The sequence below is a fragment of the Antennarius striatus genome, chromosome 9, assembly GCF_040054535.1.
Source record: "Antennarius striatus isolate MH-2024 chromosome 9, ASM4005453v1, whole genome shotgun sequence".
Lineage (NCBI taxonomy): Eukaryota > Metazoa > Chordata > Actinopteri > Lophiiformes > Antennariidae > Antennarius > Antennarius striatus.
This window is the reverse complement of record NC_090784.1, coordinates 582,501-600,000: the sequence shown is the minus strand read 5'-3', so window position 1 is coordinate 600,000 and position 17,500 is coordinate 582,501. Positions and strand designations below refer to the sequence as shown.

The 17,500-nt window shown below is 43.3% G+C and overlaps 1 protein-coding gene across 2 annotated transcripts in view; it reads left to right on the top strand.

Moving 5' to 3' along the window:
- The window catches only part of LOC137601551 (WD repeat-containing protein 26-like), a 35,796-nt gene that overhangs the window by 3,118 nt on the left and 15,178 nt on the right, over positions 1-17,500 (top strand). For both annotated transcript variants that reach the window (XR_011037066.1, XM_068323782.1), the window contains exons 2-4: positions 12,143-12,242; positions 12,432-12,488; positions 16,668-16,804. Coding sequence is in view for 1 of the 2 variants with exons in the window: in XM_068323782.1 (XP_068179883.1) it covers positions 12,143-12,242; positions 12,432-12,488; positions 16,668-16,804 (294 nt within the window). In the remaining variant the exon portion in view is untranslated. The remainder of the gene's footprint in view (positions 1-12,142; positions 12,243-12,431; positions 12,489-16,667; positions 16,805-17,500) is intronic.

Here is a 17,500-nt window from a genome sequence, read left to right as displayed (position 1 = left end):
TGAGATGTGAGATTCCCTCACAAACTGCACTGGTTGCATAAGAGACAGTTCAACCACCTAGTTGGTGCTGGTGTAAGTGTCTGGATCATTTGCATTCATTATCTGAACCAAGTCAGATACAGAGGATGCTACCAAGCCTTTTCCTACTTGCTTTCTTCTTCTCCTTTTCCCTTCAGGGGTCTCCACAGCCAATCAGTGTCCTCCATCTAACCCTGTCTTCTCATCCTCTTCTCTCACACCAACTACCTTCATGTCCTCTTTCACTACATCCATAAACCTCCTCTTTGGTCTTCCTCTAGGCCTCCTGCCTGGCAGTTCAGAACTCAGCATCCTTCTACTAATATATTCACTATCTCTCCTCTGGACATGTCCAAACCATCTCAGTCTGGCCTCTCTGACTTTATCTCCACAACCTCTAACATGTGCTGTCCCTCTGATGTACTCATTCCTGATCCTATCCATCCTGGTCACTCCCAGAGAGAACCTCAGCATCTTCATCTCTGCTACCTCCAGCTCTGTCTCCTGTCTTTTCCTCAGGGACACTGTCTCTAGACCAAACAACATCGCTGGTCTCACCACAGTTTTGTACACCTTTCCTTTCATTTTAGCTGAAACTCTTCTATCACACATCACACCTGACACTTTCCTCCACCCGTTCCATCCTGCCTGGACACGCTTCTTCACCTCTTTTCCACACTCTCCATTGCTCTGGACTGTTGACCCTAAGTACTTCAAATCCTCCCCCTTCTTGATCTCTTCTCCCTGTAACCTCACTCTTCCACTTGGGTCCCTCTTATTCACACACATGTACTCTGTCTTACTGCGGCTAACCTTCATTCCTCTCCTTTCCAGGACAAACCTCCACCTCTCTAGCTTCTCCTCCACCTGTTCCCTGCTCTCACTGCAGATCACAATGTCATCTGCAAACATCATAGTCCATGGAGATTCCTGTCTAACCTCGTCTGTCAGCCTTTCCATCACCATAGCAACAAGAAGGGGCTCAGAGCTGATCCCTGATGCAGTCCCACCTCCACCTTGAACTCCTCTGTCACACCTACACACACCTCACCACTGTCTTACAGTCCTCATACATGTCCTGCACCGTTCTAACATACTTCTCTGCCACTCCAGACTTCCTCATACAATACCACAGTTCCTCTCTGGACACCCTGTCATCAGCTTTCTCCAGATCTACAAAAACACAATGCAGCTCCCTCTGGCCTTCTCTGTACTTCTCTATCAACATCCTCAAAGCAAATACTACATCTGTAGTACTCTGTTTTGGCATGAAACCATACTGCTGCTCACAAATGTTCACTTCTGCCCTTAGTCTAGCTTCCACTACTCTCTCCCATAACTTCATTGTATGGCTCATCAGCTTTATTCCTCTGTAGTTGCCACAACTGTGCACATCTCCCTTGTTCTTAAAAATGGGCACCAGCACACTTCTCCTCCATTCCTCAGGCATCTTCTCACTATCTAAGATCCTGTTGAACAACCCAGTCAGAAACTCTACTGCCACCTCTCCTAGACACTTCCAAACCTCTACAGGTATATCATCAGGACCGACTGCCTTTCCACTCTTCATCCTCTTCAATGCCCTCCTCACTTCATCCTGACTAATCTTTGCTACTTCCTGGTCCACAGCAGTCACCTCTTCTAGTCTTTGTTCTCTCTCATTTTCCATGTTCATTATTCCACTTTTCCTACTTGCCTTAAAGACATCTATTCTAGTCTCTGTGAAGCTGCAAGGGGGCCTGATATTGGCAAAGAAATGTGCAGAACTGTTGGAGGCGTGGCATTTCCTGAATCTAAGTTTAAATACATAAAAAAGAAAGGAAAAATAATTTCCCAACGGGGATAATTTATGGGAGTCTTTCTACAGGCCACCAACCAAAAGGTTGGGGATCTCCAATGGAGGATTTTACACAACACTGTTCTGTGTTGAGTGAGGAACTTGTGTTCAGTCAGTGGTTGGTTTAATTTACGTATAATTTGCTTATGTTCCTACATAATTTATTATTATTTATTTATTACTATCATTATTATTATTATTTATTACTGTAGTATTATTATTATAATAATTTAAAAAAATAATTACTTTAAACAAGTATTACTTTAAATAAGTATTATTTATTACTTATTTAAAGTAATTATTATTTATTATTTTATGATTTATTATTATTATTTATTACTATTATTTATTACCCTGGTTATTTATTACTCTTTCTATTTGGTGTTGTACTACTTTCTATGTGCTGGTGCTTTCTGTGTGCTTTTTCTGTGTTTCTGTGTACTCACTGTTCTGTGTGTAGTGTGACGCAGAAATTAAGTTCCCTGACGGAACCTCCTTAAGGGATCAATAAAGTTCCACTCTATTCTACATTTCATATTACTTGTAGAAATGTGAGTTCCTGTTTGCGTGAATCTCTTTTGGATTTTGTGTCAACGTGACTATCATGTCTTTAGACTTTTATGAATAAACTTGGTTTTAAAAATCAAAATCTTCTTTTTAGAAGAGGAAGGAGTGTGTGGCATCTTTGCGCGTCTACTCACTCATTTTTTTGTGCTTTTTTGTAGGTGTATTCACATTTCAGTTAATGACAGTTACATTACAGTTACATTCAGTAGTTTGTGTGGCTTTTGCGGAGACGTGATATTACTCCGAAATGGGCAACCGCAGAGGAAAAAGCTGTACTCGAACGTCTGACATGCCAACACAGTATTAAGCTGGTACCGACTGTCAGCTGCTCGGTGAGGGAGGTGTGTTTGGCGGTGGTGGAGCAGGCCGCCTCCCGAATGAACGAAGCAGTGGTGATTTTTCTCGAAGTTGAAAAGGTGCGTCACATAGTTGTGAGTGGGGTGGTGATTAAGAATAACTTCACCCCCGTCCTCCCCCTGGCTAACCCAGTTAAAAAGGTGATCATATCGAATGCACCGCTGTACCTCAGCGACATTTCATGTGTCTGGTTCAAACACACCAGCTTCCTGAGCGCACGGAGGACCACTGAGAGCAACACCAGATGTGCACCAGCATCACACATGGATTATTAAAAGAATCAAATTACAGCAGCAGTTTTCATTAGTTTATTTTAATATAAGTGATTGTTCCACTTGAAATCTTCTTCTTCTTCTTCTTCTTTTCCCCCTTCAGGGGTCGCCACAGCGAATCAAATGCCTCCATCTAGCCCTGTCCTTTGCATCCTCTTCTCGCACACCAACTACCTTCATGTCCTCCCTCATTACATCCATAGTTCTATACTCTTGGCGTTCCTCTTCTCTTTCTTCATGTGAACACACTTTCCTCCTCTCCTTCTTCAACCAACAGTAATCCAATTTCCACCGGCGCCCTGTAGGTCAACAGCGCCGATGGCGGTCGTTGTTAACCCGGGTCTCGACCGATCCGGTATGGAAGTCATAGGTTTGATTCGCATTTTGTCCCACTTGAAATGAAAGACAAAAGCCTTGTTCGTCATGAGGTATGTAGTGTGTTCTATGTGAGGGTCCTGCTTTGGCCGGTGGGGTCCAGTTCTGTTCTGGCTTAGGGTTCTGTTCTGGAAGAAATGACACAGACACCTTTCAGACACAACGTTATGTTCACATTTAGACATTCACCCTTTTTACACAATGATGTGTGCTGTTGCTTGTGATACAGATAAATTCCTGTAACTCTCTGGGGCGGCAGCGTCTCAGTGGTAGAGCAGATGCCTTGAAGATCAGACATGGCCCAGCCATCGGCGGTTCGATTCCCGCTCCCGCCAAGACACCCCTCGGAGTGTGAGCTGACAGCGGGACGTGTCGGCTCACCTCACAGCCACTGCCGAGGCACCCTTGAGCAAGGCAGACCCCCCACAAGCTGCTCATTTTGGGCGCGGCTCCTCATGCGACCCATCACTCCGCCTCCCCTGTACCTCTCTACTAATTGCATGCCTACAGGCCCCCAGTGTGTTGTGCCTGTTTCAGGGGCCTGTATATAACCTTGTGCTGATTAACACATACAGTATATGTATATGTACACGTGTGAGTGAAAAGAGAATTTCCACATTTGAGGGATCATAAAGTGAATTTTATCTTAATATAAATCTTTAATAGATAGATAGATAGATAGATAGATAGATAGATAGATAGATAGATAGATAGATAGATAGATAGATAGATAGATAGATAGATAGATAGATAGATAGATAGATAGATAGACAGGAGAAAGAGAAACACTGACATCACAGGACATACCACAAGACATACACTACCCCTGATGGCACGGGGCACGAAGGAGGACCTCAGCCTCTCTGTGGAGGCGCTGTATGACAGCAGTCTGCCGCTGAAGGTGCTTCTCTGCTGGGAGAAGGTGGTGTGTAGGGGGGTGGGGGGGTGGGCTGGTGTTGTTCATGATGGCCCTGAATTTAGACATGGTCCTGCTCTCCAGAAGCATATCCACAGAGTCCAGGCTCAGCCCGACCACTGAGCCCGCTCTGCAGATGAGTCTGTTCAGACGGTCCATATCTCTTTTCCTGGCCCCCCACCCCAACACACAATGGCGTATGACAGCACACTGGAGACTACGGACTGATAGAACATGAGAAGGAGCTCAGGACAGATGTTGAAGGAGGCCAGCCTCCTCAGGAAGTACATCCTGCTCTGCCCCTTCTTGTACACACAGTCCCAGTTGAGTGACAAGTTTCAAGTTTCAAGTTTATTTATTTTTATATAGCCCAGATTCACAAGCAATGTCTCAAAGGGCTTTACAATCTGCACATGGACGATATCCCTCTGACTTTTGTGCACTGCAAGCAGTGCGACCCTCGCATCGGATAAGGAACAACTCCCCCCAGAAACCCTTTTAACAGGGGAAAAAATGGATGGGAGAAACCTCAGGAAGACTGCAGAGGAGGGACCCCTCTTCCAGGAGTGGACAGACGAAGCAATAGATACCGCATGTACAGATTAACAACACAATAATAATAACAGTAACAATAACAGTAACAATAAATGTATAACAAAGGCATGCCGATCCATCCAGTAGAGCGAGTCACCACCAGCCGATGAAGCACACAGAGGTCACCGATTGCTGAGGATCCACCACTCTGAGGACAGACCAAACAGTGCCTAAGTCATTCAGCTCAAAAAAGTTAAAGTCAAGGTTACTCTGGCAAAACCCCAAAACCACAGCAGAACCAAATGAGGCAGAACCAGCACTCCCCTAGTGGATGGTGAAACAGGACCACTGTACAGCTTGTGCTATCGCCAGCCAGAGCAGACAGAGGTAGCCGATTGCCGATGATCCACCACACAAAGGCCTGTGAGAGAGAACAGCAGAAGAAGGAAGAGAAACAGAGATAGCAGAGATAGCAGGGGCGAGAGTGGTGCTAGAGGGACCAGAATAGCAGAGAATTAATGGGAGGCAGGGGCCTAACTAAGAAATCCTATGACTCGTCGGCAGGACTAGGCTAAGCCTAAACATTGAGACCGCCATCCCCGATATTACTTATATGTTAGGTCGAACAGATATGTTTTGAGTCTAGATTTAAAGACATTTACAGATTCAGACTGTCTAATATTTATAGGGAGGTTATTCCACAAGAAAGGGGCCCGATAGGAGAAGGCCCTCTGGCCAGCTGACTTCTTTTTAAATCTAGGAACACACAAGAGACCAGTATTCTGAGAGCGGAGAGCCCTAGTCGGCGTATAAGGTTTAACAAGATCAGACAGATAGGTTGGTGCAAGCCCATTAAGGCTTTTGTATGTTAGTAAGAGTACCTTAAAATCGGATCTAACATGAATCGGGAGCCAGTGTAATGCAGCCAAAACTGGGGTGATATGGTCAAATTTCCTAGTTTTAGTTAATATTCTTGCTGCTGTGTTCTGAACCATCTGAAGGCCCCTAGTTCTAGACCGAGGCAACCCTGATAACAGAACATTACAATAGTCAAGTCTAGAGGACACAAAGGCATGAATCAAAATTTCTGCATCAGCCATGGCTAAAGAGGACCTAATTTTGGAAATATTACGTAGATGAAAGAAGGCGATCTTTGTCACCTCTTTAATATGCTTGTCAAAGGCAAGAGTTGAATCTAACGTTACTCCAAGGTTCTTGACTGTTGAACTATGGGTTATAAGACAGTTATCTACAGATATTGTTAGGTTTTGAAATTGGTTACTATGTCGTGCAGGGCCAATGATTAACATTTCAGTTTTGTCTGGGTTTAGGAGCAGGAAATTACTGGACATCCAACTATTCACAGCAGAAAGACAGGCCTCTAGTTTACTCAATTCAGATCGATCATCTGCTTTTATAGGCATATAAAGTTGTGTGTCATCCGCATAACAGTGGAAACCTATTCCAAAGCTGCGTATAATTTGATCAAGAGGTGCAACATACAGGGAGAATAGTAGAGGACCAAGGACAGACCCCTGAGGTACGCCATATTTGACGTCGGAGAAGGCAGAAGTTTTATTATTGTAGGAGACACATTGTGTCCTATCAGATAGATAAGATTTTAACCAAGCCAGAGCTAACTCACAGACACCAAACTGTCTCTCCAGTCGGTCAAGGAGTATACAGTGATCTATAGTATCAAATGCTGCACTAAGATCCAAAAGAAGGAGAACAGAAGTGGTATCAGAGTCCAGATTTAATAGGAGATCATTCACAACTTTGGTAAGTGCTGTTTCAGTGGAATGGCGGGCCCGAAAAGCTGATTGGAATGGTTCGAAAAGACCGCTTAATGATAAATAATCTAAGAGCTGTTGAGATACTACCCTTTCTAGTATTTTAGATAAGAATGGAAGGTTAGAAACTGGTCTATAATTATTTAAAGACTCTTGGTCGAGATGTGGCTTTTTAAGCAGAGGTTTAACCACGGCCGCTTTAAAGCTAGTGGGAACAACACCAGTTGCAAGAGAAAGATTAACTACATTTAACATAGTAGGGCCCAGCAATGGCCATAATTCTTTAACTAATTTAGCAGGGAGAGGGTCTAAGAGGCATGTAGTAGGTTTGGAGAATGAGACCAACTTCGATAATTCTACCAGAGAGACATTCTCAAAGTGTGTTAAAGAGAAAAGTTGGGTTTTAACACCCAGAGAAGGAACCACATCAAATTTTGATCCAGGTGAAGCTGAAGAAGTTATTTCATGTCTAATGTTATCAATTTTACGGCAGAAAAAATCTTGGAAATCATCAGCCGCCAATAACAAGCTGCTTGCCGTTGACTGTTTCTGGGTCAATCTGGCTACAGTATTAAACAGAAATCGAGGGTTGTGTTTATTTTTACTTATTAATCTGGAGAAATAGGCAGCTTTAGCGGTGGACAGAGCACATTTGTAATTTAAGACACATTCGTGCCAAGAGATGTAGCATGATTTAGATTTAGATTTACGCCACCTGCGCTCTAAACTCCTACAGGCTCGTCTGAGAGCGCGTGTCTCCTCGTTAAACCATGGTGTAGACCTGCGCACCCCTATGGTTTTAGTTTTTAGAGGTGCAACTGAGTCCAACAGACTAGAAAGAGCTGAGTTTAGATCACTAGTGTAATTTTCGATTGATCCTGTTGCTACAGTAAAAGGAGTCAATACCTCAGGTGACCAGTCCAGTCTGTTGTCTAGCTGCAGTCCCAGGTACTTATAGTTTTCTACCACCTCCACCTCACTGCCCTCGAGAAGAAAAAGTAGGTACTGTATATGTAAGTACTAATTTTTTAATTTGCATTTGTACTACCCATAAATCTAGTAGTAACAGCATTTAATGATTATTATCCATAATTTAAAAAATCTTAATAAATGTCATTAAAATATGACCTTCCGTCAGGTTTTTTAGCCCAGATCCAAACTAACCTTGTTAACTTTTTCTGGGATGGGCCACAACGGGTGCCTCAGGGGTGGTAGGGCCTCATCCACCTGGCTAGTAGAACAGCCACGTTCAGATTACAGTTCATCCAGCGGTTTCTGACTCTGTTCTAGTTACTGAAGGAACCACTAGTGCATGTAGCCAGGCTGGATGTCTGCCGTGGAGCCACACCTGCTGATACCGTTAATTGACCGCTTGCAAAAAGTGGAGGATGACATGGAAAAAATGCAGAAAGGAGCGGAGCAAGGACAACAAAGAATGGAGGAATTCGAACAAAGCATTCGAATAAATGATGTGATCATCATCGGCATCAAACTTAAGCCAAGAAATTACGCTCACGCCATGACCAGAGGAGAGGAAACAGAACACAGCACCGATTATGAGTCGGTGGAACAACAGGTAGTTCTCAACTGAGGAACCTGGAGATTAACATCGATCAGATGGAGACATGTCGACCACTACCATCTGGAGGTAGGAGACCACCTGCAGTGCTGATAAAGTTCTACAATCGCAAGTTCAAAATTGCTCTTCTGACACAAGGCCCTAAACTGAGAGGAAAAGACGTCTACACCAACGAGAATGGGCTGATGGACAACACCTGGACCAACACCTGCAGGCTCTTCATCAGAACAAAGGGGCTTTATCCAGAGCAGATGAAAACAATGGTGATCAAAAATGTGGAGGAATTGGAGAAACTCAACCAATAAGGTCTGACCAAAGAGAAAACCTCTGTAACTTCAACACAGCAGAGAACAACCATCTCTGCAGTCTGAAGAAATGAAAGATCTGATACAGAGAAACAGAGAACTGCTGATTAAGATAATCTGGGATTAAAAACCGATCACTTTGTGGATTATACCCTGTCTGACCCGAATGGAATTATTGACCCGGATAACAATTTCTACAAAGACATGATGAGAAAGAATGGATATCACACCCAGGATCAATACAACAAAAAGTTTAAACCTGATGGTCAGCTTTCACTGATTCACTTCAACAGTAGAGTCTATACACACATTTAGGACGCATTCAGGATTAACTAAACCAGTTTGATAATCCATGTAGAATCATCGCTGTGACAGAAACTTGGATTAATGAAAACAGAGGCATGGATTTCTGTTTGGAGGGATACAACATGACTTGTGTGAACAGGAGGAACAAAGGAGGGGGGGTTGGCCTGTTTATTGAAAACAGAATTAAGTTTGAGACTCTAAAAAATATGTCTAACTGTTGATAACATAATGTAATGTCTAACTGTGGAAGTGTTTGTGAAAAAAGGTAAAAATACTGTTAGTTGTGTCTACAGAACACCTGATTCTAAAATAGAAGATTTTACTGAATGTGTGGGAAATTTACTCTAAAATCAATCACAAACATGTGTTTTTATGTGGTGATACCAACATTGATCTGTTTAACCCCATCAATAATACACAAACTGAAAGCTGCATTAATACCATGTACACATTCAGTTTACAGCCTTTAATCACTAAACCAAGTAGAATCACTACACTACGGCTTCAGGAAGGATCATTCCACTGCGTTAGTGCTGACAGAAACAATAGAACTCATCACTGATGCCATGGATCAAAAGATGTACTCCACAGGAATCTTTATTGACCCCAGAAAAGCTTTTGACACAATTGATCATAAAATTCTAACTGAGAAACTAGAACGATTTGGCTTTAGGGGTACAGTACTAGAATGGAGAGTTATTTACATGAGAGGTCTCAATACGTCACTCTGGGGGGAGGACATCAACAACATTAGACATTGTGGGGTACCACAGGGGTCAGTGTTGGGTCCAACATTATTTATACTTTACATAAATGATTTATGTAAGGTCTCAAAGGTACTTAAAATGATACTCTCTGCGGATGATACAACCATCCTTTGTAAAGGAAACGATATAATAAACTAACTCAAACAGTCAATGAGGAATTAGCCAAGATGTAATTATGGTTTGATAAAAACAAATTATCCTTGAACCTAACCAAAACTAAGTATATGTCATTTGGGAAGAAAAGCTGTAAACACAAAATCAATATTTAGATAGATAGATAGATAGATAGATAGATAGATAGATAGATAGATAGATAGATAGATAGATAGATAGATAGATAGATAGATAGATAGATAGATAGATAGATAGATAGATAGATAGATAGATAGATAGATAGATAGATAGATAGATAGATAGATAGATAGATAGATAGATACTTTATTAATCCCGGAGGAAATGCTAGGAGTGATTATTGACGAGATGCTAAATTGGAAACCTCATTTTAGACAACTGCAAATGAAGTTAGCTAGAAGTGTGTCCATACTCTGGAAAACTCAAAAACTATTCAATCAGAAGTCACTCCATATAATATATTGTGCACTAACCCTGCCCTATATGAACTACCGTGCTGAAGTTTGGGGAGACACGTATGAAAGTGTCTTACAACCTTTATTCCTGACCCAGAAAAGAGCCTTGAGAATTATTCACAATGAACATTATAGAGCTCACACAAACCACTTATTTATTAAATCTAAATTACTAAAAATACATGACATCAGCTATAAAACTGTACAACTTATGTATAAAGCAGCCAATAACAATTTACCTCAAAACATACAATCACAAATACAGATTAATGAATCCAGTTACCAACTGAGAGAAAACAAAGCATTTGTACAGAAAAAAGCAAGAACAACATTAAAAACATTTTCACTATCGTTCACTGGTGTCAAACACTGGAATTAACTGGATAATGAAGTTAGGAGTGTGGGAACTCTAACTGCCTTTCAAAAAGCTTTTAAAAACTAATTATACTAGGTTATGTTTCTGACGTGAATGATGGTTAAAGGACTCCACTGTTATGACGAATTAAACTTCGTGTTGTCAATCCTGTGAAACAAATGTCGCCGTAACCTTTGTGCAGTAACTGAGTACATGCAAGACGTTCTGACTGCTACGAAAGTGGAAAGGAGAGGAAAGCTGAGTAAACAAGGACACTACTGACCAGAAACAACCCTTGAAGGAATTACAAAATGAACATTAACAAAATGTGGACTCTTCTCAAGAACTGACAAAGAGGTGTGCAAAGATGCACGCCTATTGGACTGAATGGACGGATTAAAACAACAATGTACCAGAATAAAATAATTGAAATTGATTTGTGACATGCAGTGTATGAATTGGTTGACAATGTGCTGTAATGAGAGAGATGTTGATGATTTAGGGGACGGGAACCTTACAAGCCAATAGCTTCTACCTGTCGACCCTTTTTTTTCTTTTCGGATGTTGTTGCTGATGTCACAACACTGATGAAAGTAAAATCTGTTGTACTAACATGTCTGGAAAGAAGAAAATAAACTAGATAGATAGATAGATAGATAGATAGATAGATAGATAGATAGATAGATAGATAGATAGATAGATAGATAGATAGATAGATAGATAGATAGATAGATAGATAGATAGATACTTTATTAATCCCAGAGGAAATTGTATAAATAACTGAATAAAAAAAATAAAAAGTAAGACGGGGCCTTACAGTGAAGAGCTTTATATGTAATGATAAGGAGTTTGAATTTTATTCTAGATTCAATCATAAGCCAATGTAAGGATGCCAGGACAATGCCATAATAAGGTGTTAGTAGCATGTACCTCTCTTAGCTTTAAGCTAACCTGTAAAACATCTGCACTGCAGCTGTGCACTGTATAGATTTTCTGTGCACGGTCAATGTGTTAGCAGTGCACGATTGCACAAGCACACAGCTTAGAGTGAACATTGGTTGAAAAGCAGTTTGAGTCAGTCAGACTAGTACGTAAGGTCCAGCTACCATTTATTTATTTACTCTTCTAGAATGGTGGGAGAGAATTAATGGAGTTTTAATGGGTTTTAAATGGATTTTTCTTGGCCAGTCCTTCATTATGTTACACTCCAGCATTCATTCAAATAGTCCTGGGGTTATTTTCTATTTGAAGATGTTATTATGACTATAAAACTATTGTGACCTGTTTGTATTTGACTTGGCTTGGTGACATGTGTGCTAACTAGGCATTTGTAATGTACGAGAAACACTAGGATTTCATGGCGCTATACTTTTTAAAAAAATTTACTTGAGAAAATCAGCAAAAAGCTCAACCCTGACTTGTTCTATGTGCTACCTCTATATGTATCAGTGCTCGACATGATAAGACTGATTTTAGTGTAAGTAAAAATTGTGTGTCATAAAAAAGTATGTCTACTGACTGACTGCTACTGAGTATGGTAACTGATATTTCTTCCTTCTGCACACTTTTAACAGTCAGACGGTGGACCTGTTGATGCAGGAGTCGAGCTGCAGGCTGGAGCACCCTTCTGCCACCAAGTTCCGCAACCATGTCATGGAAGGAGAGTGGGACAAGGTCGAACAACTTTTTCTGGTTATCACTTTTCCATCTTTTAGAGTAGTAGTCTATGCACTGTACTCAGGTATAGTTGATAGAATCAAATTAATTTATTTGACATTGTTCCAACAAGCCTCTGTTTCAGTATCTGTCTAGTAATGCTTTTTTCAACTGACTGCATTATTTTTTCTTTCCTTTGTCTTTCAGGCAGAGAGTGATCTGAATGAGTTGAAGGCCCTGATGCATTCTCCTAGTGCAATAGTGGTAAGGGACTGCCATGTCACACTACTGACTCAGTTCTGTCTCTAAAAAATCCTACTCAAATGAAATCACAAGTAGCGAAAAAGCGTGAATTTTCATCTTCATCATCATCTTTATCTTCCACCGCTTATCGGGTCGCGGGGGCAGCAGCTTCAACAGGGAGCCCCAAACTTCCCTTTCCCCCCACATCCACCAGCTCTGACTGGGGGGTCCCAAGGCGTTCCCAGGCCAGTGTTGAGATATAATCCCTCCACCTGGTCCTGGATCTGCCCCGAGGTCTCCTCCCAGCTGGACGTGCCAGAAACACCTCCCTAGGGAGGCGTCCCGGAGGCATCCGCACCAGATGCCCAAACCACCTCAACTGACTCCTTTCCACGTGAAGGAGCAGCGGCTCTACTCTGAGCCCCTCGTGAACAGCAGTGTTTCTACCTTATCTCTAAGGGAGACACCAGCTATCCACCTGAGAAAGCCCATTTCAGCCGCTTGTATCCACAATCTCGTTCTTTGGGTCATGACCCATCGCTCATGACCACAGGTGAGGGTAGGAACGAAGATTGAACGGTAGATGAAGAGCTTTGCCTCTCGGCTTAGCTCCCTCTTTGTGACAACAGTGCGGTAAAGCGACTGCAATACTGCTCCTGCTGCCCCAATTCTCCGTCCAATCTCACGCTCCATTGTTCCCTCACTCGTGAACAGGACACCAAGATACTTAAACTCCTTCACTTGTGGAAGGACCTCATTCCCCACTCGCAGAATCCAGTCCACCGGTTTCCTGCTGAGGACCATGGCCTCAGATTTGGAGGTGCTGATCCTCATCCCCGCCGTTTCACACTTGGCTGTAAACCGGACCAGTGAGCGCTGCAGGTCACAGGCTGATGACGCAAACAGGACCACATCATCTGCCAAAAGCAGCGATGCAATCCTCAGGCCACCAAACTGTAACCCCTCCTCACCGCGACTACGCCTCGATATCCTGTCCATGAAAATCACAAACAGAATTGGTGATAAAGCGCAGCCCCGGCAAAGGCCAACAGCTACTCGGAACAAGTCCGACTTACTGCCGAGAACCCGAACGCAACTCTCACTTTGGGTATACAGGGATTGGATGGTCCTGAGGAGAGGCCCCCTCACCCCATACTCCCGCAGTACTTCCCACAGTATATCCCTGGGGACTCGATCATACGCCTTCTCCAAGTCTACAAAACACATATAGAGTTGATGGGCATACTCCCAAGCCCCCTCTAGGATCCCTGTGAGAGTAAAAAGCTGGTCCGTTGTTCCACGACCAGGACGGAACCCACATTGTTCCTCCTCAATCTGAGGCTCGACAATCGGCCGGACCCTCTTTTCCAGCACCTTGGAGTAAACTTTCCCAGGGAGGTTGAGGAGTGTGATGCCCCTGTAGTTGGCACACACCCTCTAGTCCCCCTTTTTAAAAAGAGGAACCACCATCCCACTCTGCCACTCTTTCAGCACTGTCCTAGACTTCCACGCAATGTTAAAGAGGTGTGTCATCCACGACAGCCCCTCAACACCCAGAGCCTTCAGCATTTCAGGGCAAATCTCATCAACACCCGGGGCTTTGCCACCGTGAAGTTGTTTAACTACCTCGGTGACTTCGCACCGAGAGATTGACTCGAATCCCCCATCATTCTCCAGCTCTGCTGCTGCAACAGAGGACGGGTCAGTTGGGGTAGTTGGATTCAGGAGTTCCTCAAAGTGTTCCTTCCACCGACCGACAACCTCCTCAGTTGAGGTCAACAGTGTCCCATCCTTGCTGTATACAGCTTGGATGGTCCCCCGTTTCCCCTTCCTGAGGTGTCGGACAGTCCTCCAGAACAACTTTGGTGCCGTCCGATAGCCCTTCTCCATAGCCTCTCCAAACTCCTCCCACACCCTCTGTTTTGCCTCCATCACAGCCGAGGCTGCAGTCCTTCTGGCCTGTCGGTACCCTGCAACTGCTTCAGGAGTCCCCAGCGACAACATGCCCCTGAAGGCCTCCTTCTTCAGTCGGACGGCATCCCTGACCACCGGGGTCCACCACGGTGTTCGAGGGTTACCGCCCCTTGAGGCACCCAAGTGTAGCAAGTTTCCAGGCTACATTAATTAAAGATATTAGCTTTCGGACTAGTCAATCAGAAGACCAATTCGACTCATGGAGGTAGCGGTGCAATGAACCACACAAACACAGAACTTTATGTGCAATTAATTATATTAATTTGTGAAGAAAAAAAATATATATACAGTGAACCCCAATATTCACTCTCTGCAGAAGGAATAAAATTAACTAAAGTGAAGTACATTTCAGATAAACCCACACACAATATTTATCATCACAGCCTCAGCATCACAGCATCAGCCTCTGCTTCCTCTGTGTCAGACATGGCAGCGGGATTGAGGAGATCCTCGAAGTATTCTTTCCACTGCACGACAATAACCCCAGTCGAGGTCAGCAGCTCTCCGCCTCTACTGTAAACAGTGTTGGGTGTGCACCGCTTTCTCCTCCTCCTCCACGGCCTCCCCAACCCAGACCTGATTTTGTGCCTGCGCGACTACTCAAGCTGCAGTACGCCTGGCCTCATGTACCTACAGCTACCTCCGGAGTCCCACAATTCAACAAGATTTGATAGGACTCCTTCAGCTTGACAGTATCCCTTACTTCCACCGCTGTGTTCGGGGGTTACCTCCGCAACAGGCACCAGAGACCTTTCGACCACAGCTCCGAGCAGCTGCTTTGACGATTGATATGGAGAACATGGTCCACTCTGACTTCACCATTTGTTGTTAAAATTAGAATTTAAACACAAAATCTACTATAAAACACTCTATTCTCATTTTCCTTCGATCGATCGTCCTCGCCTTGTCGTACACCAATTCGCGGGTTGAGGTTGTAAAAAGTCCTTTTTTTTTTATTGGGCGAGAGGAGGTCATGACCTGAGTGCATATTTAATGATCTGGAGCATTCGGGTCACTTCGGCTATTTCCGTCGGCATGCGCTCCGTCTAGCGAGAGAGGAAGTTTGTTTTCTTATGTTATCGCTTGGGGAGTCCAAAAAAGCTTTAGCCCTTTTTTTTTTCTAAAAATAAGAACTCCGCTGTGGCTACACAGGCTAAAAACCTTGTAGCCACTCTGGAATTTACTTCGCCTATGGCGAAGTGGCGATCGGCTAGCACAAGCCCAGGCTCCTTTTTCTCTAATCAATTTTTTTCAGAGGCTGGACACTAGCAGAATATCCATCAATCCACTCTGAAGTATACAAAGTCAACCCCCAAAATGTCATCATGTCTTTGACAGTGGTTGACTTGGGAGCCTTCAACAGCACCTGGGGGGCGGCAGTGGCCCAGCGGTAGAGTGTATCGTTCAGTGTGCCAAGATCAGCGGTTCGATTCCCGCTCCCAACCAGCCATCTCCATAGTTTGAGCTGACAGTGGGAGGTGTCAGCTCACCTCCCGAGCACTGCCGAGGCGACCTTGAGCAAGGCGTCATCCCCCCTACAAGCCGCTCATTTTGGGGCAGTGTGTGTGCGTGTTTTTCTGTGTGGCTCTGCGGTGTGCTGGCTTTACGCCCGGAGTTTCCCCCGCCTCATGCCCTCAGTCAGCTGAGATAGGCTCCAGCTCCCCCAACCCCCACAGCAGATCAAAAAGGTGATGATGAATGAATGAAAGAATGAATTAATGAATGAATGAATGATTAAGGAGGTGAATGTTATGTTTAACGGTGTTATATTGTGACTAAACTGTTTGAATACAGCAAAAAAAAGATGATTATTGTTGAGTTTTAGACAGAAAGATCAGATTGGTTTAGTCAGCTAAAATAGTCCAATGGTATAATGAAGAAGGTAATCATATTTTTAAATTATTAGTTTATCATCACTTTATACAGTCATAAATTTATATTAATAACATCATTTGTTTTGATTATATGTACGTGGAGAGTTCAAATAAACCCACTGGTTTATGTGTCCTTTCATGCACATTATGTTATCTGTGTCATTTTGATGCTTGTGCTAATAAAATAATTTGTGCCAAGAAAATTAATTGTGCTAATAAAAAGATTGCAAAAAATTGTAAAAAGAGGAGACAAATCATAAATTCTTCCTGTTGCACTGATGATCATTTGATTTTTTTGACATAATATATGGATTTCCTTTGTTAATTTTCGTCTTCTGGTGTTCCTTCAAAGCGGATGAAGTTCCTGCTTTTGCAGCAGAAGTATCTGGAGTATCTAGAGGATGGAAAGGTGTTGGAGGCCCTGCAGGTCCTACGAGCCGAGCTCACTCCTCTCAAGTACAACACAGAGCGGATCCACATCTTGAGTGGGTCAGTAACCAGCCAGCAGGCTATTAGCAGAGACTTATGGATTCCTATTCCACTATGCTATTGGATGGTGCTTGTTCTTCTTGATTGTTTCTACCAGTACTGACTGACTGCACAGGCTCTCTGCTGCCTTGGCTCTGTGTCAAATGAACAGTACTTTGATCGACAAGGCTTTTAAAAGACTCGTTTCAAACAGTACTGATGACAACAAAGATTTGTGGCATAATGGTAGTATTTCATTTTCAATCAGTAAAATGTAATTTTCTCACTCTGGACCTATTCACAAGTACAAGGAGCAAATGTAATCACATTCATCTGTGCATACATCAAATGCTGAGGTCAGACCTCTAACTATTTACAGTCAAGAAAAAGTCATCACACTGTTGCTCTGGCCCAAGGTTACACAAGGTTCCGACCCAGTTTTGAAACAGTGTTGTTTGGACCCAAATGCAGTACACAGGCTCACAGGAACAGTTGGTAATGACTTTTATGATCACCACAGCAACAGGGTATGCAGCATGCAGAATTATCACAGAATAAAGTTTGTTCTTCGGGCTGAGAGCCCTCGCACAGTCTCTGGGGCTCAGAGGAGGGAAAGGGAGGAAACGGGGCTCAGCTGCGGAATCGAGGGGAAGAGAGCTGTCACCGAAGACAGAGGCACCGTTTGGGAGCAGGCAGGAGAGGAGACGAGGCCAGGCG